The sequence below is a fragment of the Fragaria vesca genome, linkage group LG5, assembly GCF_000184155.1.
Source record: "Fragaria vesca subsp. vesca linkage group LG5, FraVesHawaii_1.0, whole genome shotgun sequence".
NCBI classification, from domain to species: Eukaryota; Viridiplantae; Streptophyta; class Magnoliopsida; order Rosales; family Rosaceae; genus Fragaria; species Fragaria vesca.
Window position 1 is genome coordinate 1,812,283 of NC_020495.1, and position 25,864 is coordinate 1,838,146.

Below are 25,864 nucleotides of genomic sequence, written 5' to 3' on the forward strand. Positions count from 1 at the left end.
TTATCTTTATGCCAGTAGCAGTGTCATTTTATAGCAGTAGCTGCTATTTTGATCATATTTGTTATCTTATTTATATCTTGTTTTTTGTTTTTGTTATTTTAGAAATATTCCAATTTGCCTTTGCGGTTGTTGACGCTAAAACCAAAGAGAATTAGAACTGGTTTCTGGAGCATTTAGCAATCATTCTGATGACTGACTATCGCAATATTGTGTTCATGTCTGATCATGGACGTGGCCTTTTGGATGGTGTGAAAGAGGTTTTTCCAAATGCACCCCACTCTTTCTGTATTAAGCATTTGAAGGACAACTTGGGTGGCAGGTATCCAAGTTCTTTTGGTTCTACTTATAAGAAACTGTTCTGGCGTGATCTCTGAGAGGGGAGAGTCACCCAGATGTAGGGGTTGTCTTCAAGCTCTCATAACCTGTCAATCAAGGAGAGAACAGCGTCAGAGGGAAGACCGGGTGCTCCTGCCTTCGACCCTCCGATGCCTAAGTCAGTGAACGGATGCAGGTGATAAGAGAGTGAAGATGGAGAGAGTGAGAATGAGGGGGAAGAGTGGTATTTATAGGGGTATGGTTGATGCACCCTGAAAATACCATTTTGCCCTTGCTTAGAGGGTGTATTACCATTATGCCCTCAAGAGATAGTGTAGGTTTCGTGGGCTCAGCTAAGACCCAAGCCCGTTTTATGTGGCGGCACGCGTCTTCTTAGGCGAGTATGACTGATGTTGTACTATGTACTAACAAGTCCCCAAGTCCGCGGTCAAGAGACTCTCTTGGGTGGGGACTTTATCTGATACAATATCGGGAGTACGAGTCTCTTACTAGTGGCGACATATCCAGTCCCCAGTCCCCCAAGTCCCCATGCAAGGGAGGGGATGGACCGGCTCCCTCCGAGTGGGGTATGCCGTGTATTGTTATATATGATTGAGACATCGGGTTGTTGCTCCCATGTATTGTTTGGAGATGGCAGGGTGATCGGGGGTCGAAGTTGAGGTACCGCTGGCGAGCATCTCGCGAGAGCCACGGGTACCGGAATGTTGGTATGCCTTGGCGTTTTAGTAGCCTTTGATTTGTACCAGCTATATGTTCGAGCTAGCTGAGTTATTCCAGCATATGTTCGAGGGGGAGATTGTGGTGGCATATTTTGCGGTTGCCTCTAGGTGAGTGCTAGAGTGCCTACGTACCCGTTTATGGGATCAAACCAGACGTAGTTCACCATTTCGCCATCGAGGCAAGTGTGCCGTCGAGGAGTGGCGAGGAGTGCCGCTGAGGCATGACGATGGGTGCTGCTAGGGCATAATGATTTTGCCGATAGGGCTTGTGTAGAGCTATCGAAAAGCTCGCTAGGGGGCGTAGCCAAGATGCCGATGGGAGGCGGGTGGTGCCAAAGTGTATCAAGAGCATGTGATGTGGCGTGGCACAGTTACCCGGGCGTTGGAGGCATGGTGCCGAGTCCCCCAGTCCCTACGCGAGGGTCGCGAGGTGACGGGAGGTGCGTGGCGAGTCAGTCCACGGTTGGTTGGCGAGACTGTCGCTATTGGTGTTACGGGCCGCTGCGGGGCGAGAGAGTTCACGCCAAGTGGCGAGAGGAAACGCGCTAAAGGCGTTGCATGCCGCTACGGGACGAGAGAGTTCGCGCTAGTTGGCTAGGGGAAACGCGCTAAAGGCGTCGGGAGCCGTTGCCCTGGCGAGTCAGTCCGCGCTTGGTTGGGGACTGTCGCTATGTGGCGAGTCAGTGCGCGCTTGATTGGCGACTGTCCGCGCTTGGTTGGGGACTGTCGTTATGTGGCGAGTCAGTGCGCGCTTGATTGGCGACTGTCGCTTTTGAGCGTTGCGGGCCGCTGTGTGGCGAGTCAGTTCGCGCTTAGCTGGCGAGACTGTCGCAGCGTGGCGGGCCGCTGCCCTGGCGAGTCAGTCCGTGCTTGGTTGGGGACTGTCGCTATGTGGCGAGTCAATGCATGGGTTGGGGATAGCTGGAGGGGGGAGTTCGTGTTTTACAAACTGAACATTGGGCGAGCTGCAATTTGTGTTTTAGGGTTTCGGTGGTTCTATAAACCTCAGATTGGGAAGCGTCCTAGTTCACCCTCGATCGAGTGGGAGCGAGCGCTTGGCTGTTTGCAACCAGCTTCATTGCCACTACGCGGATCCACTGTTTCACGGTATGAATTGGTGGCGTTCTTTGTCTTTGGATTTGTATGTGGTGGCGGGATTGTTCACATGTTTGTGATGTTGGTAGAAAACCCAGGGTAAGAGTTTTGCTGTCGGGCTGGCTAGGGTTAAGGGGTGGCGGGACGGGTCGCGCTAGTGGCGTGTGTAGCTAGAGAATGCATGTTTGAATGATGGCTGTTTACACATGCTGTGTGTGTAGCCTGATATTGATATAGATAGATGTACAACAATGTTTGGTTTGTAATCATGTGAAGGAAGTGTATGTGGTTTGCACATGGTTTACAAGTATGTGTTTAGCATGTACATGAGAATATATTATGATGCATGTGGCATGCTATTTGTATGATAACAACTTAATTGAATAGTGAAGTGGGACTTATCTGGAGCCGTGTAGAGCCACTACGCGGTGCGCGGGGACTCTGGCAAGACCAGTGGAGTCCGCGAGGAATGGCGAGACAAGAGGAGTCCGCGGAGTCTGGCGTGGCAAGCGGTGTCCGCGGTGAGAAATGGATGGTCCCGGGAGGGAGGAAGAGAGGAAGGCAGATGTGTGTAACTCAAGTCTTGGGAGAGGCACTGAGACCCGGGAGGGGGGGCCCCCGGGAGAGGGGTGTGAAGCGGGTCACTTGTGCTGGCACGTTCCGAGAGCATGGTAAGCAAGGGAGGGGGCCTCGGGAACTCGGGGGCCATGTGGGAAGGGCTCCCGGAGCTCTGGGTGGAGCCACTTATTTCTTGTCACGGGATCCTTGGTCGGGACTATATCTTGTGTCGGGAAGGTTTTTTTTTTTGTGCATCCTTCTGTCGGGATAGAGGAGTCCCGGGAGGTCGGGATGGAGAGCTGTGTGGGGGTGTCCGCCAGGGGAACTACTAGGGATGTCCCCACGCGAGGTTTAAGAACTCTGGCGAGACCAGGGAATGCCGCGAGGAGCTAGCGAGGCGAGACCAGGGGAGTCCGCGAGGGCTGGCGAGGTCAGCAGAGTCCGCGACAATGTGAGTCCGCGAAAGGATGGTGGGACCTGCGGAGTTTTCGAATGGATGGCGCCGCGAATGGATGGCGGGACCTGCGGAGTCCGCGAATGGATGGCGGGACCTGCGGAGTCCGCGCTTGGTTGGCGGGACCTGGGTGGGCGTCCCCGGGAGAGAAATATCAGGTGGGCGCCAAACGCAAAGGCAATTGTTTCTACCTGCTTCGTCCCGAGGTCCCGAGCCGGGAAGGGGTGTCAAAAGCGAAGGCATGTCCCGGGGGGGTGCCGAGATTGGGGTCGCGAGACCAAGAGCGCTTTCCCACTTCGGCTGAGGTAAGCTGGGTGTCCAGATCAGTTCTTCTAGGCGCTGCTCTCCGGCGCGTGGGCCTTGGCCGGAGGTTGGGGTGGCCACGCTGGATTCATTGGAAGATAGCGTGCATGGTGGCTGTGAATGTGAGCTACCTTGCTGTGGCACGCCCAAGCGAAGGAGAGAGAGAAAGTCAGATCTACTTTCTCTCTCCTCGGGATTTCTGGGCAGATGATGGCCACGGTGAGCGATGTGAGGGTCTCCACTTGAGGACGCCCTCCTCCTAGCGCCAATTGTTCTGGCGTGATCTCTGAGAGGGGAGAGTCACCCAGATGCAGGGGTTGTCTTCAAGCTCCCATAACCTGTCAATCAAGGAGAGAACAACGTCAGAGGGAAGATCGGGTGCTCCAGCCTTCGACCCTCCGATGCCTAAGTCAGTAAGCGGATGCAGGTGATAAGAGAGTGAAGATGGAGAGAGTGAGAATGAGGGGGAAGAGTGGTATTTATAGGGGTATGGTTGATGCACCCTAAAAATACCACTTTGCCCTTGCTTAGAGGGTGTATTACCATTATGCCCTCAAGAGATAGTGTAGGTTTCGTGGGCTCAGCTAAAGCCCAAGCCCGTTTTATGTGGCGGCACGCGTCTTCTTAGGCGAGTATGACTGATGTTGTACTATGTACTAACATAAACACATTGTCAAATTGTTTTAGAAATGTGCGTATGCTAGGACTGTGGACATCTTTAATGAAAAAATGGAAGAGTTCAAGAAAGAAAGTCGTAATCAGGCTGAGCCCTTTCTTGAACAGTTGGCACCAGAAAACTATGCTATTGTTTGTTTCCCTGCCAAAAGATATGGTGAAATGAGTAACTCTTTGGCAAAAAGCAACAATAAGATGCTCATTGATGAGAGATGCATGCCGCTGCCCCAGTTGCTTGAAGGCATTCATGTCAAGACTATGAATAAGTTTCATGAAAGGAAGGTCGAATCTTCTACTTGGAGGTCTGTGTTGTGTCCTAAGCTTGAGAAAAAGCTGTCGAAAAGGTTGGAAACTGGGAGGAACTGGAGAGTCAGTCAATCTAGCGTTGATGTTTTTGAAGTGTGCACAGAGGATAGCAATGACGTGGTGAACTTGGCTGAGATGGATTGTTCTTGTGGTTGGTGGCAGTTTCGGTGCTTCCCTTGTTCTCATGCAGTTCAAGTGATGTAGAAGGCAAATCGCCTACCGTACCATCACATTGAAGATTACTAGAAGACTTCATTTTATAGAAGTGCACATGACCAAGCTATTATTCCAGTCTCGGATCGTGATAAGCCTAATCCTAGCGGTTTTGGTGATTCTGCTTTGCAGCCTCCCATTACTCGAAAACCTCCCGGAAGACCAAAGACAAGGAGGATCAGGTCTTTTGGTGAAGAGGCCAGACCAATGCAATGCCAACGCTGTCATCAACTTGGCCACCACAACAGCAGGTCATGCACTGCAACTATATCAGCAGTGGCATATGTTGGGAAATTGAGAATGTTAGAGAAAAATTGGTCATGGATCAATGTTTTTAAGCAGTAGCACATTTTGACAGTAGCAATTTTGACTTTAGTAGATGCTATTGCATTGTTGTAGCAAATTACAGTTTTTCAGATTTTACCGGAAAATGTTTGTATTTCAGCTACTTATTCTCTGCTAGCAGCAGCTATATAGTACTTCTATTTTTCATGAATTTAGTTTGATTTTGCCTCTTCTTTTTTGTGCCAAATCCCCTTGCTTTTCATAGAAAGAGGCCGTGCACAGTCTTTCGCTCTCCTGAGAATGATTACTAATTACCAATTTAGCAAAATAGTTTGTTGGCTTTATTTTTGGAATGCATATTGCCTCTAAAACCTATCAGCAACATTAATGCCTGTCAGAGAGCACAAAACATTCAATTATAATATACCAAGAGCTACATGACGTAAGATAACCTGTTCAAACTCCCAACTAAATAGCATAGTAGCATACTGAAAAGAACTAGTTTAAGTTGAATTCATAAACTGTGTCAGAACAGTAGCATGCTTTTACAGTTCATCCAAATAAGGTTATGAAGCAATGCTTAAACAGAAACCTAGACCGCTATCTATCCTAATGCAATATCAACATTTTCATTTTCCATTCCTTGGTTTTTTTTCGAGTCTCTGCACCTCGTAATCTTCCAGTTTCTTCTCTTTTTGGTCCTTTCTTTCTTTGATCCTCTTGACTATTGAACGCGTCCTTGGGGAAGTAGCAGGTTGAGCTTCATTTTCAACTTTGCCCTTTTCTATGGCCTTTGCTGTGGCAGTTTCAGCTACTTTGTCATCTTTTGCAGTTTCACCCTTCTCAGCTTCTTGTGCAGTTGCACATTCTGAGCAAGAACCACATTTGGAACGACAAAATTCCTTCTAAGCAAGAAAATTGCGTATTCATTAGACAAATCAAATTACGTCTCAAAATTTTAAATTCTCAATGAGCACATAACAACAAAGTAAATCAAGACAAAGGAAATCACCTCAGTAGCAACCTTAGCCACACTCTCTTCAGCTTCTAGAGCAACAATTTTTTCACTCCTAGCTCCACCTTTTTCACCCTCAATGTCTTTCTCACTCCCAGCACCCTCTAAACCCTTTTGCAGTAGCCAAAGTTGTCTGCACTTTATCTTTAACTTTTTAATATGTTCTTCCTTCTTCTTCAGCTTTGCCTTCAACTTCTTGTATTTTTTGGTCACTTCTTCTTTTTCTTCACAAAGCCGTTCTATGTAATCAATTCCTCTTGCAGGAGATGCAGGTGTCTATTGCAGACCCATCCTGTCGGTAACGTCTTCTTTTTTGCTCCACATTGTTAACATCTTCATCTTCACTGCTTTGATACCCAATTCTGTTATATATCAGGGCCTCCTTTTCCATTTGTTTTACACACTGTTCAAGTTCTTCCGGAGTACTCATTTTCTTATGTTTCATTTTCTTCGAAAATACCTCAGTTTCTCCATCCCTATCCTGATAGAAAAACTTCCTCATGATTCTTTCTGTCTCTGCGGCATTTTCTTTCATAGATTGCATCTTCAAACTCATCTACATTTCCTTCAGCTCCTCTTCCATTCTCAAAGTTAAATTCAACTATTTCCTTACCATTTCCATCCACTTTGGCATGTTGATTCTCTATTTCCTCTAAACCCAATCTTCTAATGTCAAGTATTTAGTTTCCTCTTGAACTTGTTCAGTAGCACCCTTTTGAAATAGTACAATAACACCCTCTTGAACTTGTTCAGTAGCTTTCTCCATAAATTGGTCGGTAACATCCTCTTGAACTTCTTCAGCAGCATCCTCTTGAACTTGTTCAGTAGAACCCTCTTGAACTTGTTCAGTAGCTATCTCCATAAAATGGTCGTCAACATCCTCTTGAACTTCTTCAGCAGCATCCTTCTTTTTGTTTTTGTTTGATTTCTTTGCAGTGACTTTGGCTTTCTTTTCGATCTTGTTTCTTCTCACCGCAACACCTACTTTCTCTTTCTGAACTTCCATCTTTCTTTTCTTGGGTTGAATCTTCAACTGAGTGTCCTCGAAGTCATCATCACTGTTTTTTTTGGCTGCATAAATGTTTCTTCTTTTTTCTACAACTGCATTATCAATCTGCAATTCAATTTTAGTCAATTTAGTTAGTAAGATATTGCACAGTAGCAAAAGATACATAAGCACATTTACAGTAACATATTCTTACTTCTATTTCTTCAACTTTCATTTTCTCTAGTTTTTTCGTGAATTCCGGTAGATTCCATTTTGCACACCCTGGTATCATCTCTTCTCTGCCGTCAATCTCTATAAGTAATGCACTTCTCTCGCATATCCAGTACTAAAACAAAACCAAAGAGATATAAGTAACACACAGAAAAACAAAAAATGAATTGCATAGTAGCAGTAGCAGTAGTGAAGTTACCGGAATTAGTGTCGTACACCCACTGATTTGAATTGCTTGTCCATTCTTAGCAGTATTCAAATAGAAAAGAAGGTAGTCTCTCACACCTTTCGCCCAGTTATACTTTTTTATGGTTTCTATATCCGTTATGCACTTAACGAAGCTCCATCATAATTTCGATCCAGCGCTTGCAAACAGTTGTGTGATGAACAGATGCAGTATCATTAATATTGCAATATTCTCTATCCGTTCCGGAGATTCTTCATTGTCTAGCTCAGCATCAATACAACTCATTATCTTTCCTCTTTCAATCCTTTTTTCTTCGGCAAAAAACCTTTGAACAATAGGATTATCAGTTGGTTTCCTTGAACCATTTTTTGGGTTAGGCACTGTGAGGCCTGACTTAGGCAATCCCAAAATGTAATGCACATCAGACACTGATATTTCAGCCAAATGTTTCCCAAACCTGAACTTCTTCAAAGAAGTGTCATAGCATTGAACTATTCTATGCACATCTTTATCCGACTTTCAGCTGTCGCCTTTTTCATCAATCCCTTATCATATAGTTCAACCAGGTTCCAAAATGGCGTCTTCTTTAACACTTCTCTCAATAGCCTTCTTTCTTTGGTTTTCAGCTTCCCATATATCTTAAAAACCAAGTCTTGGAAAGCAGTCATATTGCACTTGTATTGGTTATATGATTGTTCTTTTTCAAAACATGCTGGAGTTTTGATTCTCTTTAGTCCTTTTCACACCTGCAGACAGTAGCATATTCATATTCTCACATTCCAATACACATAAACATTCCAAGTAAATGTAGCAGCAACTACAAATTAAATCAACAGACCGCACATTCATAACAACAAACACTTGCTCAAACAGTAGCATAGTAGTAGATAAAACTAATATGAATGACAAATCTAAAAGATGCAAGGAGGAAAAAATGAAAATGACACAAGACATAAACAAAAGGCTGTACACATGATCACAAAAACTGAATGAATGCAAAGAGGGCATCATGAAGACATGCATAGACTCAAGAAGAACAAAGTAGAAGAAAATAGCAAGAGAGCATAATTTAGGCTGAATTCATAATAAAGAGTAGTAGCATAACAGATTTTGCGGTTATGTATGTACTAACACAGTAACATAGCAGTAGTATAACTAAACGAATCCAAAACAGTAGCATAATATAGTAGCATAATTTTACATAGCAGACACAGTAACATAATTTTGCATAGCAGTACTAACATATATAGTAGCATAATTAAATGCATAGCAGATACAATATATTGGTATCTTTATTTTGCTGCACATGTCCAACTATATTCCAAGTTTCAACACTATAAACAACATCAATAGTATAATTACAACCAATTGCAGACAGTAGTATTTTGTACCTGCAGACAGTAGCACATTCATATTCTCACATTCTCAAATTCAAAACACAAACATTCCAAGTAAATGCAATAGCAACTACAAATTAAATGCACATTCATACATAATTATCTTGTTGTTTTTGTCCATATCTTTGTGTACAAAAGCTGCTACTGTCCTGTAAAATGTGAAAATCACACCATTAGAGCCTGCTTCAAATCGAATTCAATTTCGACAAAAAAGAAAGATCAAGACGAACTACATTGCTACTTCCATAAATCAAATTGTACTGCTATTTCCATAAAACGAAAGATGCTACCGATTTTCTCCCAATCAAAGCAAGGAAACAAGGTTAGGAATCATTTCGATGTCGAAGGAAATAAGGTTACTGCTACTGGTTTTCTCCCAAAAACGAAACCAAAAACCAAAAATTTTGTTCGATAGTTTTAGAAATTGAACCAGAACAATAGCAGAGAGAGATAGAAGAGCAGTAGCATCACTTACCAGAGGAATTGCAGAGAGAGGTTGAAGAAGATGAAGGCGAGAAAACCCTAGGCGCGGTGAGAGGAGACTGAAGGAAGGAGATGCTGTGTTTGTGAACCAGAATTGGGATTTTCGGATGCTTTATGCGTAGTTGCATCCATGTAAATAAAAGAAACGCTACGGTTTATTGGTCATTTGTAAACACATTTGTGGATCAAGCCTGATGCTATGGACCATGGGCCCGAGAATCATGTAGTAATTTGTTAGAAAATTATTAAAAGTGGGGTTTTTGTTATTTTAAATTTAGTCATGTGCTACTATGTAATTTTTATTTTTTTAATTTTTTCTGCCCACACAAGATCTAATTGAAAGTGAAAACTTCATGTTATCGTCACTGTGATGGCACTAATTACCCGAGACATTTCGTTAAATCGAAAATCATACTCTACAACATAATGAAAATTATGAAAAACGTGATCATTTTCACTCATATCTTTTTTTAACTTCATATTTTATGAACATTGATCGCGTATGTTATAAGCGGTGCAAATAGTGAGAAAGAAAACGGTTTTATATTAATGGTAAGAAACCCTTGTTTTTTCCTTTTACTATATCTATGGTAGACTGTTGTCATTGTCAATGAAGATCAAAATGGAAAATGGAGACTTTTACATTTCACATCTTCTAGAGCGATAATACTCCCTAGCTACAAGTGCTCCGACCAACAACTACAGGGTCAATTCCACTTTTGGACCACCCCTTACTCCTGATAGGGGAATGAGGTTCGAGACAAACAAAGATTAAGGCATGCTTATCAGTTTTTACCCTTTCTATTTTGTTTTGGATCTGCTTCCATGCTATTAGCTTATTCTATTAACACCGATTTACAAATATATATCACTAACCACAAAGCACCTCAAATCTTCCTATGGATTACTTCTCTCGTTGTACGAGTCCCTTCGAAATTGGTAGCGAAAAAAGATTGAAAGTCGAGGAACCGTGTATTACGTACTACTCCTTAATTATAAGCACAAAGTTGTTGAAGCAGTGAACATTATGGTAGTTTTAGACTTGTAAGTGTCTTTAGTATGGATGAGGATATTGTTCCTACGCAAACTTGATCGACAACACTATTCAAGGTTTGAAACCATGACCTGAAATGGGGTAGGAGAGCCATAGCTATACACGAAAGAGATGAAACACCGGAGGCGATGACTATGGAGGTACTTCGTACAGTACATCGATGGCGAAGATAGAACGCGTTCCTTTTCCTTTAACGATGAAATAAGCACCAAACTTATCCTGTTGAAAGGTTGACGAAAGAGGCAAATCTAACTTCTTCATCATTAGTTTCATTAATGGTGAATGTCTTGTACGGTAAGGCAATTAGGGTTTATGCGCACTGCAGTAGCTAAAAGAGTCCAATGCTTGACCCTTTTTTTCTTATCACAATTTGTAAGGACTATACACATTTTCAGAAGCTAATTGATCAGAGAAGGGATGCGTGATCATTCTTACGAAGAAAATTGTTTGGGAAATATTGGCTGTTTCTTCATATATTTCGAACAAGTAAAGAGACGTAGCAATCCCAGAGACTTATAATTCTCCATGTTGCCAAGGGAACTAAACAATATTACATAATTTAGGAGTCAGTAATAAAGCCACTAATGAATTATTATCCTCAAATATCGAAAGACTACAGCGATCGATGGAAGAAAACAATGCATATAGGAAAATGAAGGTTTTATCAAAGGTACGTTTAGGCATAATTACTTGATCAAATTGCTGCGCGTCGCATTGCATTGTCTTATTAGAATTTCTCTTCCTTTCGAATTACAAACTCAGATTAAATAAGCATCGGATTCGGATGCATTTGCTTATGTCTCTACATTAATCTCACAAATACAATATCATATTTCACCCAAAAGTAAAAGATAATAAAAACCAAAGAGAACAAAGAAAACTCCATGTTTTAATCAAACGCCTGCGCACCATTTTGAAAATCTCTTGAGAGAGAGAGAGAGAGTGAGAGTTAGGGGACATCAGTATAGTAGGATCACCAGTTCACCACCATTGATAATATCTTAAAGAGATGAAGGATAAGAAGACAGCAGAACTGTATTAGCTTCTGTAGTTGATGAAGTTGCCGGTACAATAATATTATGATGATCTTCTCCAATGATATTTATTGCTCCTGGCCCTTGATGATCACCAACCACACCATTCATCTCGTCCCAGAAAAGAAAGCTAGGGCATGATGACGAGTACTGTTGCTGGGACACGACCCATTCATTCAACTCTGCCATTTGATCTTGATGGTGATGATGATCTCGCTCCTCCATATCCATGTTACTACAATTGTTAGGATGAAGTACTTGATGATGATGATCATCAATGATAGGCAACATGCTGTCCATGTTCTCTATTAATGGCGGCAAATAGTTTATGTCCATGGCTGGAGGAGGAGGAGGAGGAAGAGCCTGGACTTGATGCTGGTTCAGATTCCACGGCACGTCGGAGTTACTAAATCCCACTGCAGATGAGACCATGTCTTGGAAGAGCTCAACGCGCGCATTGTAGTTTTCGGAAGGCAATTGATCGATTGCAGTGGTATCAAACATGAACATAGGGCATGCTGATGAAGAGAATAGGGTTTGATCTTGAGCGTGAGGCTTTGATGCGATGTAATCTTGACTTACAAAATCTAGTTGCTGGGTCGAGTCATTATAACCCATTTGAGCAAAAGGTGCAACCGTGCTTGTTGCTGTCGAAATCGATGATGGTGGGGAAGGTTTTCGAATCTTCTTTTTGATCCATGAGTTCCAGTAGTTCTTGATCTCATTGTCTGTTCTTCCAGGCAGGTGACTTGCTATATGAGCCCATCTAAAAAGAAAGATCGATGGTCTAGTTAGCACCAAATAGTACGTAGTACGTATATATGCAGATGCATACTGTATGTGTACCTGTGCTAAAATTGTCAAAAATATGCAGACCTAATTCGAAGTTGACTGGTTAACGTCTTTGAATTCAGGTGACAGGTGCTTTGTATAGGAGCTCTACTTGGACTGGTTAGTGGCTTCGTATATATTTAAACTATAAGTTCTGGACATATATTTGCCGAAAAAGCTTGATTTTGAAGTTTGTTTTTATTCAGTTAGAGGTCCATTTCACTTGAGTTGTTTCCGAACACCCTGCTTAATTAATTAATTTAGGGTTAATTGAAAGAACAAACGTGATCACCAGTTGATTTTTAATCATTTTGTGACAACTTCAAGCTTCAAAAACACATAATAAAACAAAGAAAGACAACAAAAACAAAAAAACAATCCAGAAAACCATCCCACAGAAACTCTTTTATGAATCGCAGAACCCAATTCAGCATGCATGTTTGAGAAAGGTTTGGAGGCTTAAATAATAAGTTACAAAGAAGAATTGTGTGTGTGCTAACTTTATGATAAGATTTTCCAAGAGACACTAGCTAGAATATAATGCAGATGTTTAACATGTAAATCAACCTGTTGCCTACGACCCCATGAAGGCTAATAATCAGTTTCTCTTCTTCTGGAGTAAATCTGCCTCTCCTAATATCAGGCCTCAAATAATTAATCCACCTCAACCTGCAGCTCTTACCACACCTTTGAAGCCCTGAAATAAATTGCAATAATAGTTCAAGATTAATCAACCCTAAATTATCAAAATAGAAAGAGCGAGAGAGAAAGAGAGATGATGATGGTGGTGGTGGTGAGTACCAGCTTTCTCAGGGACTTCGCTCCAACAGCCATAGCCATGGGTGGTGATGTATCTGATGAGCTTCTCATCTTCCTCGGGAGACCAAAGCCCTCTCTTCACCTTCTGTTGGTTGCAGCAAGAATGGTGACCCATTAAGCCTTTGCCCAACTACACCTACTCTTCTTCTTCTTCTTCTTCTCCTGTTCCTTCCTTCTTATACTTACCAATTCTGATCAACAATCACAGCCAAAACTAAACTGAGAGAGATTGATGAAATTAATGGGTGTTAATTAGCAAGGGAGACTTGGGTCTCCAGCTCCCTTCTCCCCTTTAAAAGTAAGAACAAGTAAACACAATGGCCTGGCCCGACATATATAAAGAGAATGGGCTCCACACAAATAGCGGAGGATTTCCATGTAAGCCCTACAGTGACATTCCATCCAACTTTGTTTACTATTTTCTACGTACAGAATATTTGTGTATTTCTCTCTAACCAACTTCAGTGATCACGTACTCGGAAAAAAGCTTTGTATACAATCATGCCGGCAGGGTTTCACTTTCACACGCCTCGCTCTCCTTCTTTGGTCTGCTACTGTGTACGTAGCAATCTTATTCACCTTGTAAAAACCTCACAATCACACTACCAATTAGCTAGCTGCAGCCACCTGCGTATTCCACACCAGAATGATTGTGAGGAAGAAGAAGAAGGGCACTGTGTGTAATCATGTTCTGCGTAACTTCTGATCGAGTTCATGTACTGAAAATGATGAGTTTGTTGTGCACAGTTTAGCAGCCTTCATTTTTAACATGTACCAATTAGCTAGCTGCAGCCACCTGCGTATTAATTCCACACCAGAATGATTGTGAGGAAGAAGAAGAAGAAGGGTACTGTGTGTAATTATGTTCTGCGTGACTTCTGAGTTCATGTATTGAAAATGATGAGTTTGCTGTGCATAGTTTAGCAGCCTTCGTTTTTAACATGTACAATAAGGCATAAGCTAGTTTCAAATGTTCTCATTTGTTCATCCAACCGACACCTTTCGCATTTTAGCTTATTTTCTACTGGATTTGGACTGTACTGATAGGGATAACTCATTGTAGGATTACTGTACAGGATCATACCGGCCGGCATGTAGAACTCACAGTATAAGTTACTTGATTACCCAACCGATTAAGAATCCAATAATTGAGAATAGGTAGGGAGGGATTCAGAAATTTTATGTTATTTTGTCAGCTTCGGATTTTTCGACATCACACTCTCTATTGAACCCGATTGTGCAAGTCATGTCACACGATGTGCACAAAGTCATACACACATGCATCATCATCCTCACACAAAGCTATTGTATGTGTAATGAGGTTTTGTTACTATGTAAAGAGGTTTTGTTGCTATGTAAAACTCTAGGTAAAGCAATTATCATAAATTACGTTCCCAATCAATCATTTTTATTACTTAATTGCACAATTGATCATTAAAATTTGTACACCTAACTTATAATGTTAAGGCAAAGAAAACAATAATACTTAGGTTTGAAGTATTATCCCTACTTACAAAGATATCATTGACTATATATGAACCAGAACAAAAACATAAACATATAACCAAACGGTAGAATGTCTCTAGTACGTAGACGACAACTTGTAACGTACATGCTCTCCCAACTATTAAATTAACAAGTGTACTAAACGTGAACATATATCCTTTTTTATTTGTGTAACTTTTTTGTGTCATGCAATTCTCAATCATCTATTGCTGATACTAATAGAGGTCGAGCACATACGTACAGGGGTGAATTGGCACTCTAGCTATCCGTGGATGTTGAGATTATATATATAATGATACATAAAGGTCCAGGTCTCTTGGATGCTAAATAAACAGAAATTCAATAGCGAAAAATTATGGCAACTGAGAAATATTACACTGTCATAAACAAAAATGCCTTCAACAGAGATAATGGATCACATTCCATTAATTTTCGTGGAGGGACAATGAGTTAGTCCCTCTACGCTTAACCAAAGAAAAAAAATGTTGATTAGTTTTCACCAAGATAACATTGAAGTTTCTCAATTTAACATGAAAAAATCATTTCATGCATCAGATATTCTGGGTTTTGCTTGCACCTGGCTAGGGCGACATATTCAACTAGTGAGAATGAAACCACTCAATTATGAATATCCTTACAAACAAATACATGTTGTTACCTAGTCACCTAGCTAGTTGTAGTTAAACAAAATAATTAAGTGCTTTCAGTTACACTGTTCATATTACAAAGCATGCATGTAGTCATTTCAAAAATCAATATTCGTATAAATAATTATATTGGTCGGTGACGATGGCATCACGTAATCCATGAGTTTTCAAATCATACATGGCTTCCAAATGAATCATTGGCCATTGAGAATGACAAATTAATTAGTATATGGTTTGTTGTAATATGCATGATATATATATCCAAGGTTTGTATTAACACATGTTTGCTTTGTGAACAAGCATATATTAACAAATTAAGCTCGATCTAGTGTATGAATAACGTCTTTGATACATAATTAATCTTTATTAATAACATGTTTGACATCACCGGTCCAGACTAGCTGGAAGGTGGTTATTTGTTCTCTACAACAACTCTTTGATTAGACCAATTCGATTCGTGTATGCCTTGCAGACCTCATCACACAATGTCTCGCGTTTTCCATGAGTATGCCAATATGCTCCGACTGGCTGCCTAAGATCCATCTTTCATTGAAAACCATCTTAGAATTTGTTGTCCCCGCAGAACGCAAAACCTTAGCTCATCTTAGAAATTGGAATTGATTAATTATATAGGATGAAAACTCGTTTTCTGATAACTATCTAACACTGATGCAGTGGTCTCGTATATGTTAGGACAATTAAATTCTTGGTTTTATTTCTTCTTCAGGAAAGGGGTTAATTGTTTGACAAATTAAATGTTACGGTTATGTGCTTAGAGACAACAAATTAGTAAAAGAAAAGAAATAATCATCAGATTTCAATTTCATAATCATAAGCTTCTTCAACAAATCTTTATACCGACAAAATTATCATTCCAATATGTAATTGATACATACGATTCACATGCAGACTAGCTAGGTTTAATTAATTAGCTCTAAAGTCATCATGCATCTCCCTCATGAATACACTTCTTGATTGGTTATAGCACTCAAGAAGGAACTGTTGAAGGATTATATATATCTGTAAGCTGAAAACTGTACATATCGATCTCAAGTAAATGTTTGCAGGATTATTTCACCGCTGGAACTAGCTACCTTGCGTGTGGATGGAGAAAATATCCTTGTCTTGGCTGGGATTTGAATCTAAACGATTAGTTAGAATGAGGAAGACCCAAAACCAGCTAGCACTATCTATGGCAAGCCGAGTACATAACTGATAATCTCTTGTAGAGTTTCAGATATGACATTTTAAACGTTCCCATACGTAGTTTCAAATTTGAAAATAGAAAACATAGAGACCGATCATGATGAAGTGATGGATTGAAAGCGAGGGGGATGATGCAAATCATCTACCAAATTCGATGTGAATATATATAAAAATGACTTTTGCGTGGATGTATAGCAAGCTAAAACGTTGAAACTAATATTTATGTGTAAATCTCTTAATTTTTCTTTTCGTTTGAAAGAGTTCTCTATCTCTAATTGGTTTTGGGGACGAAATGAAAAGAGGAAATGATGATTATTATTCTTAGCTTTAAGGAGGAGCAATGGAGTAGCATTAGGGCCTACCATTTGGGATTTTTTGAGTAGGGATTAGAGATAGATAAAAGATATTGGGACTATGCCTTTATAAGCATTGGTTGGTTAACTCATTAAGTCATGGATGAAACGTCTCTAGCATAAGGTCATTTTATTAGTGGTATTCATTTTGGTCCAGCCCTAGCCTTCTGGCTGTAATCCTCTCACTCTCAATTAATCTATAATTCAAGAGAGTAATGAGTTAACACACACTTGTATTAGTTGTATATTACTTGTTGATTCTTGGTATCAATGGAGCCCTCCCCATTCCTTACATGTTAGCCAATCCTAGCCTTGCCCCTTTTTGCAAAAATGGAAATTTGTTCTTAATTGTTGGGATAATTCTCCTGAAAAAAGTTGTGACATAAACATGTGAAGATTCTTTGGGGTCGAAAGATTTGGTGTGTTCCAAAGGGTTATCGAAAGAGACCCTATATATTGTTGCTGTTTCATTTGTTCGTCTCGATCTCTGTTGGGAGGCTATGAGACTTTTGGCTTTGGTTTCGGTGGCCCAATGTCCACGATCAAGCGAGCTTGGCGACATGGCAGATCGTCAGTCAGTGTGGAGACCAACGGTGGCGGGAGCTCGGTGGCGGTTGATGGCACTATGATAAGTTGCTATTTGTCGCTGTTGCTGGCCGACGTTGACGAGTGACAACAACGTTTTGTTGGTCAGGGGAAAGCTAGGGCTACAACTTTTGGGCTTTGGGCTGCTTATTCTGGGCCTTGGGCCTTGAGCCTTGTTTTGTGTTTTAGGGTATTTTTTAGTTGTTCAGTTGGTTACCTTTTTGCATAGGGTGTGGTCTAAATGTAGCTCCGCTTATGATGCAGGGTGGTCCAGTTTGTAACTAAGACCGTAACAGTATCTCACTATTTCTATTTATACTCTAAAAATAAGCTTTTGTTGTGTTTATGTTTCACTATGATAAGGATTTTCACAAAATCATTGAGAAGCTATTTTGCATGGTAGAAAATATTTGTATATATTATTAAGGAATAAGGGAAAAACTAAGATATATAATGAAGATAATTGTTTTCTAAAGATAGAGCATAACTAAATGTGAACAACTATCAGAAAGATGCTAACTAATTGTGTTTTACAATCAAAACTCTTTCTACATATATGTACGTATTAGCTTTATTCTTTACTCGTTTGTACATTCAAACATGAGAATATTTATGGTAATTACATGCATGTGTTCTGTCCATGTATTTGTTCTATAATTAATATGTCGTTTAAATTTAAACGCAAACTAAGATATTAAACGCACACTAAGATAGTAAGGCTTGAAAGATGAAGATCCTTCCTCAATCTAGCTGGGGTTCAGCGAGGACAATTTTTAGCTATCATTAAATCTCTTACGTGGGATGGGAGAGATGAAGACATCATATTATTAGCTCTTGTACTGGATGAAGATGGCACTGCAATTTCAACCCATCCATGTTGTTATTCAACACTATCCCAGCAAGAATGGAAGTTCGAACACGGTTGCTGTTGGCGTGAATGAACAACTGCATTCAAATCTTGACGACTCTGCAAGCACTCCATTGAAATATCATGACCTCCTTCATCATTGTTGCTGCAAGATTCCAGTTCAACCATGTTTGTATTATATGCAGTAGTACCACTACTTCCTATGAGGGATGGCATTAACAGATTTGCATCCATGTTTGTAAACGGTGCTGTAGAAGGAAGGGCTTGAACATTATGCTGATCCAAAATCCAAGCCAAAAGTTTGTTCGAGTTGACGTCGAGTGGGAAATGCTGACCTGCTTGTACATTGATGTTAATCTTGTTTGCATGAGTAGTACTCTCATCAAGTGAAGCGGCCTCAAACATAATTGGGGAGTACGCAGACGGCCTTGCAGTGAAAGTTTGATTCACAAATTGATCTTGGTTATTTGGATTGAGACACGCCATTTGGGAATATTGCTGATGATGATCATCATCAGATGTGATTATTGGTGAACAACGCTTCTCTAGCTTCTTTTTTATCCACGAATTCCAGTAATTTTTTATCTCATTGTCTGTTCTTCCTGGTAGACACTTTGCGATATGCGCCCATCTACAATTTAATTTTGGGAACTCGATCATTTTATAACATGTTGGAAAAGTACTAATTAAGTTAAGGACCTTAAGTTAATTTAAGCAGAGAATGAGAACTAATTTGAGTGCAATGCAATAACCATAGAGTAGATGAACTATAATACGAGGATATTGGTTAGGTTATTTGAAACTGAACCTGTTCCCTACAACCCCATGAAGTTTAATAATCAAGTTCTCCTCATCCGGTGTAAACCCTCCTCTTTTGATATCAGGTCTCAAGTAATTGAGCCATCTCAGTCTGCAGCTCTTGCCACATCTTTGTAGCCCTAAGAAAAACCACATACGGATTCAAACCATTAAACCAATTAAAAAGAAGTTTGTGTTGTGTGTGTGCCAGAAAGAAAGAAAGAAAGAAAGAAAGAGTGAGAAAGAGACCAGCCTGCTCAGGAACTTTTCTCCAACAGCCATGGCCATAGGTAGTGATGTAACTCAACAGCTTTTCATCTTCCTCAGGGGACCAAAGGCCCCTCTTAACCTTTCGTTCTTTGCAGCAATAGTGGTGACCCATTGTTAACTGCTCCTCTCCTTTTAAAATTTGTTAGTTCCCTAAGTTGATAAGACTAGAGTTTGCATGCGAACTTAAATATCAGATCGATATTGCTCTGGCAAGAGCGTTGTTTATAACATCGATCTAAGTCATCTAACCCTAAATTGACCTTCCATCCACTTTAACATATTTGATCTGAGTTTCTATTTGTTTATAACATCTTCCTTTTAATTTTTTGGTATTAAATTTCATTTTCTCCTTTGTCCTATTCTAGCTTTAAGCTTCATTTAGTTTGATTTCGGAATACTTTCAAACCAAAATTTCTAAGACCAACTTGTGTAAACCAATTAACTCAATCTACTTTGAAACTTGTTCATTGCTTCTTATTTTGTGTTTGATAAGAGATGGACGGGAAAAGAAACCTAGTTGTACCCTATTTTTTAACTAACTAAATCTTGAAAGTGGCCAGAGATACTTATATGTATAACTAGCTTGACGGGTATAATTTGCCTAATTAAGCATATAACATAGTGCACTATGTTTTGCTATCGCACTATACATATAAACTTCTCATATGACTGATTAAGACATAACTTTGAGTGGTATTCATGGAAATTTTCATTGATGCCGATGCAAACAAAATTTGTTTCGGAAACGGAAGGCTTAATTTGTGGATAGAAGTTTGTTTCTTGATCGATCAATAGGGTTGTTGAGAGCTAGTGTTTGTTTAGAGGTCTCCATAAAATTAAATACCGATTGGAATATATATCCATCTCTGATAACCTTGGATTCTTATTTCTTCCAAGTCATGCATGTAAAGATGGATTGGAAAGTTGGAATTTACAAGTAATTAGTTATCATGAATAGTTTTACAATAAACTATGTATCGTCGCTCATACAACAATTTTAGTAAATTGCTTCAATTTTATAGTTCGATCATCAAATTTTATATACATGATGTCTTGAAAGATAGGGTTTTCGACTCTCCGTATTTCTTGCAAATATAATTGCCTGAAACTACCAAGCACACTTGATTAGCTAGTCTAGTTTCGCAGTTGAAAGTCTATAGACATTTGGCTTTCTTTTAACCTAGAATAGAAGAAGGGATTTCAAAGACGTACGGTTTCATCGATCAGGATGACAGGACTACATGCAGGAGGCTTGTGATGCAATATTATTTACCGTTGAATTAATGCAAATAGTTAGAACGTAACTCTGGTATTTCTAATTTCTTTGTGTGATATTTTGAAGTAACATTTTGGACATAGCTAGATAAGCTATATATAGCGAGAGAAAGCAAAAGGGATCTATTCGTTGATGCAAATTCATCATCTTCGGATTCTACCCTATCAAAAGTTGTATATATAAGGGACTTTTGCTTGGATGGTTTATTGGTTTAGCTAGGCAAAACTTTGAAAGTAAAGTATATTTATTAATTATCTTTGGAATTTAAGCAAGTGCTCGTTTAAGATCACTTTGCAACTAACATCGTTTCTCACACTAGCTAATGGTTTACGATCACTTTGCAACTAACATTTCTCACACTAGCTAGGGCAACTATTTTAATCATTGGCCTTTATCAACTTACCAAATCAGTGACCATCAAAACCAGTTTCTATTTATTAATAGATTCCCGTTCATGGTAGAACCTTAGAACTAGGGTTCCAAATCAAAACCAAAGATAATTAAGTGTTGATTTGGTCTAACTCTTAACTACTTGATCTAACCAGACGAATAAGTTCTACTGATCCTTCACTTCTTATTATATAACTTTATCGACCTCATGATCAAGGCATTTCATATATAGCTATTTGACTCAAGCCAATGATCCATCAAATTCGCTCCATATATAACCGCTAAAACCAGACCGGACTCTTCCATTTCCCAAACACCTTCAATCTTTCAATCTTACTTGACTCCATCTCAAAACAATAACCCACGAAAATGGTAGCAACCGATAACCAGAACTCCTTCCTCAACCGGATAAGCATCCGGCGAAACCAGGTCGTCACCATGGAAGGTAACCACGACCCAGAGATCGAAGACCTTGAACACTTCCAGAAACATGTCGCCGATCGCTTCCACGACCTTCTATCTCCTCCCGACGACTACCCCTCCGAGCCTTTCCTCTCCATTGCATGGATACGGAACCTTCTAGACGTTTTCCTCTGCTGCGAGGCCGAGTTCAAAGCCGTCGTCCTCATGGGCCGCGATCCGACTCAGATTACCAAGCCACCTCTCGACCGCTTGGTACCGGAGTTTCTTGACCGAGTTGTTAAGGCTTTGGACATCTGCAACGCTGTCTCCAACGGCGTTGAGTCGGTCAGACATTTCCAGAAGCTTGCTGAGATTGCGGTTTCGGCTTTGGAGCAGCGGCCGATCGGTGACGGGCAGGTAAGGCGAGCTAAGAAGGCGTTGAGTTCTTTGGTGACGGCGATGGCGATTGAGGACAAAGAAGGACAGACTAATAAGATGACGGAGAGGACGTGGTCGTTTGGTAGGAGGACAGGAGTTTCGGGGTCGAATAAGGACCGAGCCGCCGGGCATTTCCGGGTCTTGTCTTGGGGAATGTCCAAGGGGTGGTCCGCTGCAAAGCAGATACAAGCTATGTCGACGAACATGGTGGCGCCGAGAGGGAATGAGACGTCGAGTTTGGTCCAGCCGGTGTATATTATGAGCACTATTATGTTGTTTGTGATGTGGATATTAGTGACTGTTGTGCCCTGCCAGGAGAGGACGGGGCTGATGACGCATTTTCCGCTGCCGAGGAACTTGGTGTGGGCGCAGTCGTTGATTGGCTTGCAAGACAAGATAGCAGAGGAGTGGAAGAAGAAGGAGAAGAAATGCGCGGCGGGGCTAATGGAGGAGATGCAGAAGATGGAGAAACTAGGGCAGTCATTGATCGAGTTTGCGGATAGTTTTCAGTTTCCGGTAGAGGCAGGGAAGCTGGAGGAGGTGGCAGCGCAGGTGGCGGAGCTGGCGGAGATTTGTAGGAGGATGGAGGAAGGGTTGGTGCCTCTGCAACAACAGATAAGGGAACTGTTCCATAGAGCTGTGAGGAGCAGGATGGAAGTGCTTGAGGTTTTGGACCAAGGTGGTAAAGGTACTCCACCCATGATGTGAAATTGGAGGTGATTAATTGAGTTTGTTCAACAAGCCAACAAGGTGGTTAGAAATTTTTTGATGCTGCAAAATGTGGATTAGTATAGTTATAGAAGAAGGGTATGATTTTTGGTAGGATTGAGTATGTATAGATCTAATAGCTTCAATGGCTTCAGCTATTGATGATCAAGAAAATTGAGCTGAAGTAGTATATGCTCTCTGCTTATCTACTCTGGTTTTTTTTGTTTTTTCTGTTGGGTATATTAAAAATCAGGGAATCACTTGTACTTCAATTTCACTTTGTTCCTTTGTTCTTGCCATGTTCAAAGCGGCGAGACTTTAGAAAAATGAATCGTCAAATTAGTCATTATTTAGTTATTTATCGAGTGTCTTACATAATAAAATGATGTAATTATTCTCATCTTTGAAATTTCAGTTATTAAAAATACCTAAAACACTTTGACAAGATCATATACTTCCATACTACAAGATAGAGACACACACAAATGACACAACTTAAAAGTAATTACACGAGATAATAAGCATTTGAAGGGCCTCATGTTGGTTGTAAAATTCGATTGCGGTTCTCAAATCCTATATACGATCCATTCGCTACGTGGATTGTGATTCATGATCAAAGGCTCAAAGCTACCTTAGTTTTGATTTGTTAATCTCAAAGAATAAAATAATTAAACGGAATAAAAGAAAATGAAAAAAAATTGAGAGACGTCGTCGTTTTAAACCACTCGATAGGTAGCAACCAACAGGTTTCCAACACTTGCAACGCGCCACACCCGCGAACAAAAACTACGTCGTTTCAATTCCCCCCTCCAATGGCTAACACCCACCTCCTCTGAAAATGGCGTAGCAAAAACCGAGACTGCAAATCACAGCGCCACACACCCCATCACTGACCTTTCGACCTCTTCAAGAGCCGAACACCTGTAATTTATTCAATTACTTTAATCACACAAATCTCAAACCCCAACAAAATGTCTTCAGGTCCGACCTCTTCAAATCCAAAACCACCATCACTACTACTCTCACTGCACTTTTCATTTCTTCTTCTTCTTCTTCTTCTTCAATCTCGATCCTCGCTGCAATCCCTAACCCTCTCTTTCTTGTATCGCAAGCTACAGTACTTCCCAGACGAATGGCCGCCTCCCTCGCCAACACTCTCTCCTTCACGGCCGGCCTTCCTCTGCGCCGTCATCCTCGCACCTCCGCCTCCCTCGGACTCTCCACCTTCCGCCGAAGCTACGTCGTTTCTTCCTCAGCTTTCGCCAACGAAAACCGCGAGTCAGTAACCCCGAAATTCACTCTTCATTTCTTTTGATTTGAGCTCTTTGATATGAACTATCTTGCTTTTAACTGTTTTAATCAGGTTTGTGATTGTCGGCGGCGGCAATGCGGCTGGTTACGCAGCTCGGACTTTCGTCGAGAATGGAATGGCCGATGGGCGCCTTGCTATTGTTTCCAAGGAGGTAATGAACATTTTTCGAGATTTTCGAGCTTTTGTAGATGATTTTAGTTATTTATTGTTATCACATTTTGAGAATGTTGTGTGTTAACAGGCTCATGCGCCTTATGAGCGTCCAGCTCTGACTAAAGCGTACTTGTTCCCATTAGATAAGAAGCCGGCGCGCTTGCCTGTAAGTTTTCGAGACCTGATTAGCTGAAATTAAACTTGAATATGCGAGTTTCGAATAAATGTGAATATGAAATGATGGTATGTATTTGAAATGTATTGTTATAGGGGTTTCATACATGTGTTGGATCTGGCGGGGAGAGGCAGACACCTGACTGGTATAAAGAAAAAGGGATAGAGGTAAGTTGATGATTGTTACTGCCAAGTAAGATATTTTTTTTGTTTGTATTGGTGCGAGTGTGTTGATTAAGTGTTGTTGTGTCTTTTGAACTTTTGATTTAGATGTTCTATGAAGATCCGGTTACAAATGTTGATATTGAAAAGCAAACCCTGACTACAGATTCAGGGAAACTGCTCAAGTATGGATCACTTATAGTTGCTACTGGATGCACAGCCTCAAGGTGGGATAATCTTTACCATTTACTGAGCAGTTGTTATATATACTGAGCGTTTCTAGATTATACATGCTTAAATTGAAGCAAATTGGCTTTGTGGATTACTCTTTCTTCAGATTGCCAGAGAAAATAGGAGGAAACCTACCTGGTGTTCATTATATCCGGGATGTTGCTGATGCTGATGCACTTATATCATCATTGGTAAGTTTTAATTGATTTTACTTCAGTTGGTGCTTTCCATGTTGCAAGTGATATTGTAACTTCCCATTTTGAAATTATGAAGATGTATCTACTTCTTCAATGCTGAAACTTTTGAACTGCATGAAAATCGGCTGAGATTAATTCTAAGTCCTACATCATTGCAGAACCATATACTATTTGAGGTTTAGCTGTACTGCCTATGATCGTCTTTAGGCACTTCAAAGAAAACTTGATTGATATAATGCAATTTATCTTGCCTTCACAATGCAATATTATTTACTGTCAAAGAATTTATTGTACTACTTTCATGCTGTATGCTAGCATTAGTTGCATATTATATGCATATTTTGGCTTTTTATCTTAGGAGTGTAAAATTTATTACTTCACAGAAAGATAGATCCTTGATTCTTTGTCTTACCACATTGAATTATATATATATAACGGAATACCCAACGTTAAAGCAAACACAAACTGCAATAAAGTGGTTTTACAAGGTTTGATTTGTTCATTAAGAGCATTACATATGTTAAACAAGTATCTGGGCTTGTCTTCTGTTCTTGAATTATAGTTTGATGGTTTGTAGTTTTACATCTAATTCCTTCATGTAAAACTCTACATCTTGTTTCTCAGGAGAAAGCACAGAAGGTGGTCATCGTCGGTGGTGGATATATTGGTATGGAGGTTGCTGCAGCAGCTACTGGTTGGAAACTTGATACAACAGTATGTAATGTGTTCAATTGCTGCATTTTATGTTTGTGGGGATGATGATAACATAAGTATGATGAAGTGAAAAAGTTGCTAAATTTTTCTCTCTCTGAATTTTTACTTTAACTTTGTTTATGAAGATCATATTTCCAGAGAGCCATCTTATGCCAAGACTGTTTACTCCTTCACTTGCCGGGAGATATGAAAAATTCTACAAAGAGAATGGTGTTAAGTTCTTAAAGGTATTCCCTCTCTCTGGTACCTATATTGCATGTGAGAGTTTTCCTTGAACCTGGCTGATTAAGCATATTCAATCATGGACCAGGGTACCTCACTAAAGAATATAGAAGCTGGTTCCAATGGACGGGTATCTTGTGTTAAACTTGAAGATGGATCCTATATAGAAGCAGATGTGGTAAGTTGGTGGTTGTTCCACTTCCTACACACCACTTGATATTAGGAAGTTTATATATATATATATATATATATATATATATATATATANA

General features: G+C 40.4%; 4 protein-coding genes across 4 annotated transcripts in view; 2 read left to right on the forward strand and 2 right to left on the reverse strand.

Moving 5' to 3' along the window:
- LOC101291534 overlaps positions 1-13,192 on the reverse strand; it is a 34,340-nt gene extending 21,148 nt beyond the window's left edge. The window contains exons 1-9 of the mRNA XM_004300766.1: positions 12,966-13,192; positions 12,732-12,861; positions 11,304-12,099; positions 7,162-7,293; positions 6,933-7,073; positions 6,618-6,815; positions 5,957-6,235; positions 5,613-5,849; positions 5,317-5,335 (exon numbers count right to left, since the gene is read on the reverse strand). Of these exons, the coding sequence (XP_004300814.1) occupies positions 5,317-5,335; positions 5,613-5,849; positions 5,957-6,235; positions 6,618-6,815; positions 6,933-7,073; positions 7,162-7,293; positions 11,304-12,099; positions 12,732-12,861; positions 12,966-13,098 (2,065 nt within the window). The 5' untranslated portion in view covers positions 13,099-13,192. The remainder of the gene's footprint in view (positions 1-5,316; positions 5,336-5,612; positions 5,850-5,956; positions 6,236-6,617; positions 6,816-6,932; positions 7,074-7,161; positions 7,294-11,303; positions 12,100-12,731; positions 12,862-12,965) is intronic.
- Positions 13,193-18,160: 4,968 nt separating this feature from the next.
- On the reverse strand, positions 18,161-19,328 carry LOC101291833 (transcription repressor MYB4-like). Its single transcript, XM_004300767.1, has 3 exons — positions 19,196-19,328; positions 18,957-19,086; positions 18,161-18,779 (listed from the first exon to the last, which is right to left on the reverse strand). Exons 1-3 carry the CDS (start codon positions 19,326-19,328, stop codon positions 18,161-18,163), a joined length of 882 nt encoding a protein of 293 aa, XP_004300815.1.
- Positions 19,329-21,251: 1,923 nt separating this feature from the next.
- LOC101292127 lies at positions 21,252-22,430 on the forward strand. Its single transcript, XM_004300768.1, has one exon. The coding sequence runs from the start codon at positions 21,252-21,254 to the stop codon at positions 22,428-22,430; it is 1,179 nt and encodes a 392-aa protein (XP_004300816.1).
- Positions 22,431-23,293: 863 nt separating this feature from the next.
- LOC101291334 (monodehydroascorbate reductase, chloroplastic-like) overlaps positions 23,294-25,864 on the forward strand; it is a 4,860-nt gene continuing 2,289 nt past the window's right edge. Inside the window, exons 1-10 of the mRNA XM_004298782.1 lie at positions 23,294-23,411; positions 23,549-23,708; positions 23,794-23,893; positions 23,984-24,061; positions 24,166-24,237; positions 24,340-24,458; positions 24,569-24,653; positions 25,284-25,373; positions 25,499-25,600; positions 25,684-25,773. Coding sequence (XP_004298830.1) covers positions 23,402-23,411; positions 23,549-23,708; positions 23,794-23,893; positions 23,984-24,061; positions 24,166-24,237; positions 24,340-24,458; positions 24,569-24,653; positions 25,284-25,373; positions 25,499-25,600; positions 25,684-25,773 — 906 coding nt within the window. The 5' untranslated portion in view covers positions 23,294-23,401. The remainder of the gene's footprint in view (positions 23,412-23,548; positions 23,709-23,793; positions 23,894-23,983; positions 24,062-24,165; positions 24,238-24,339; positions 24,459-24,568; positions 24,654-25,283; positions 25,374-25,498; positions 25,601-25,683; positions 25,774-25,864) is intronic.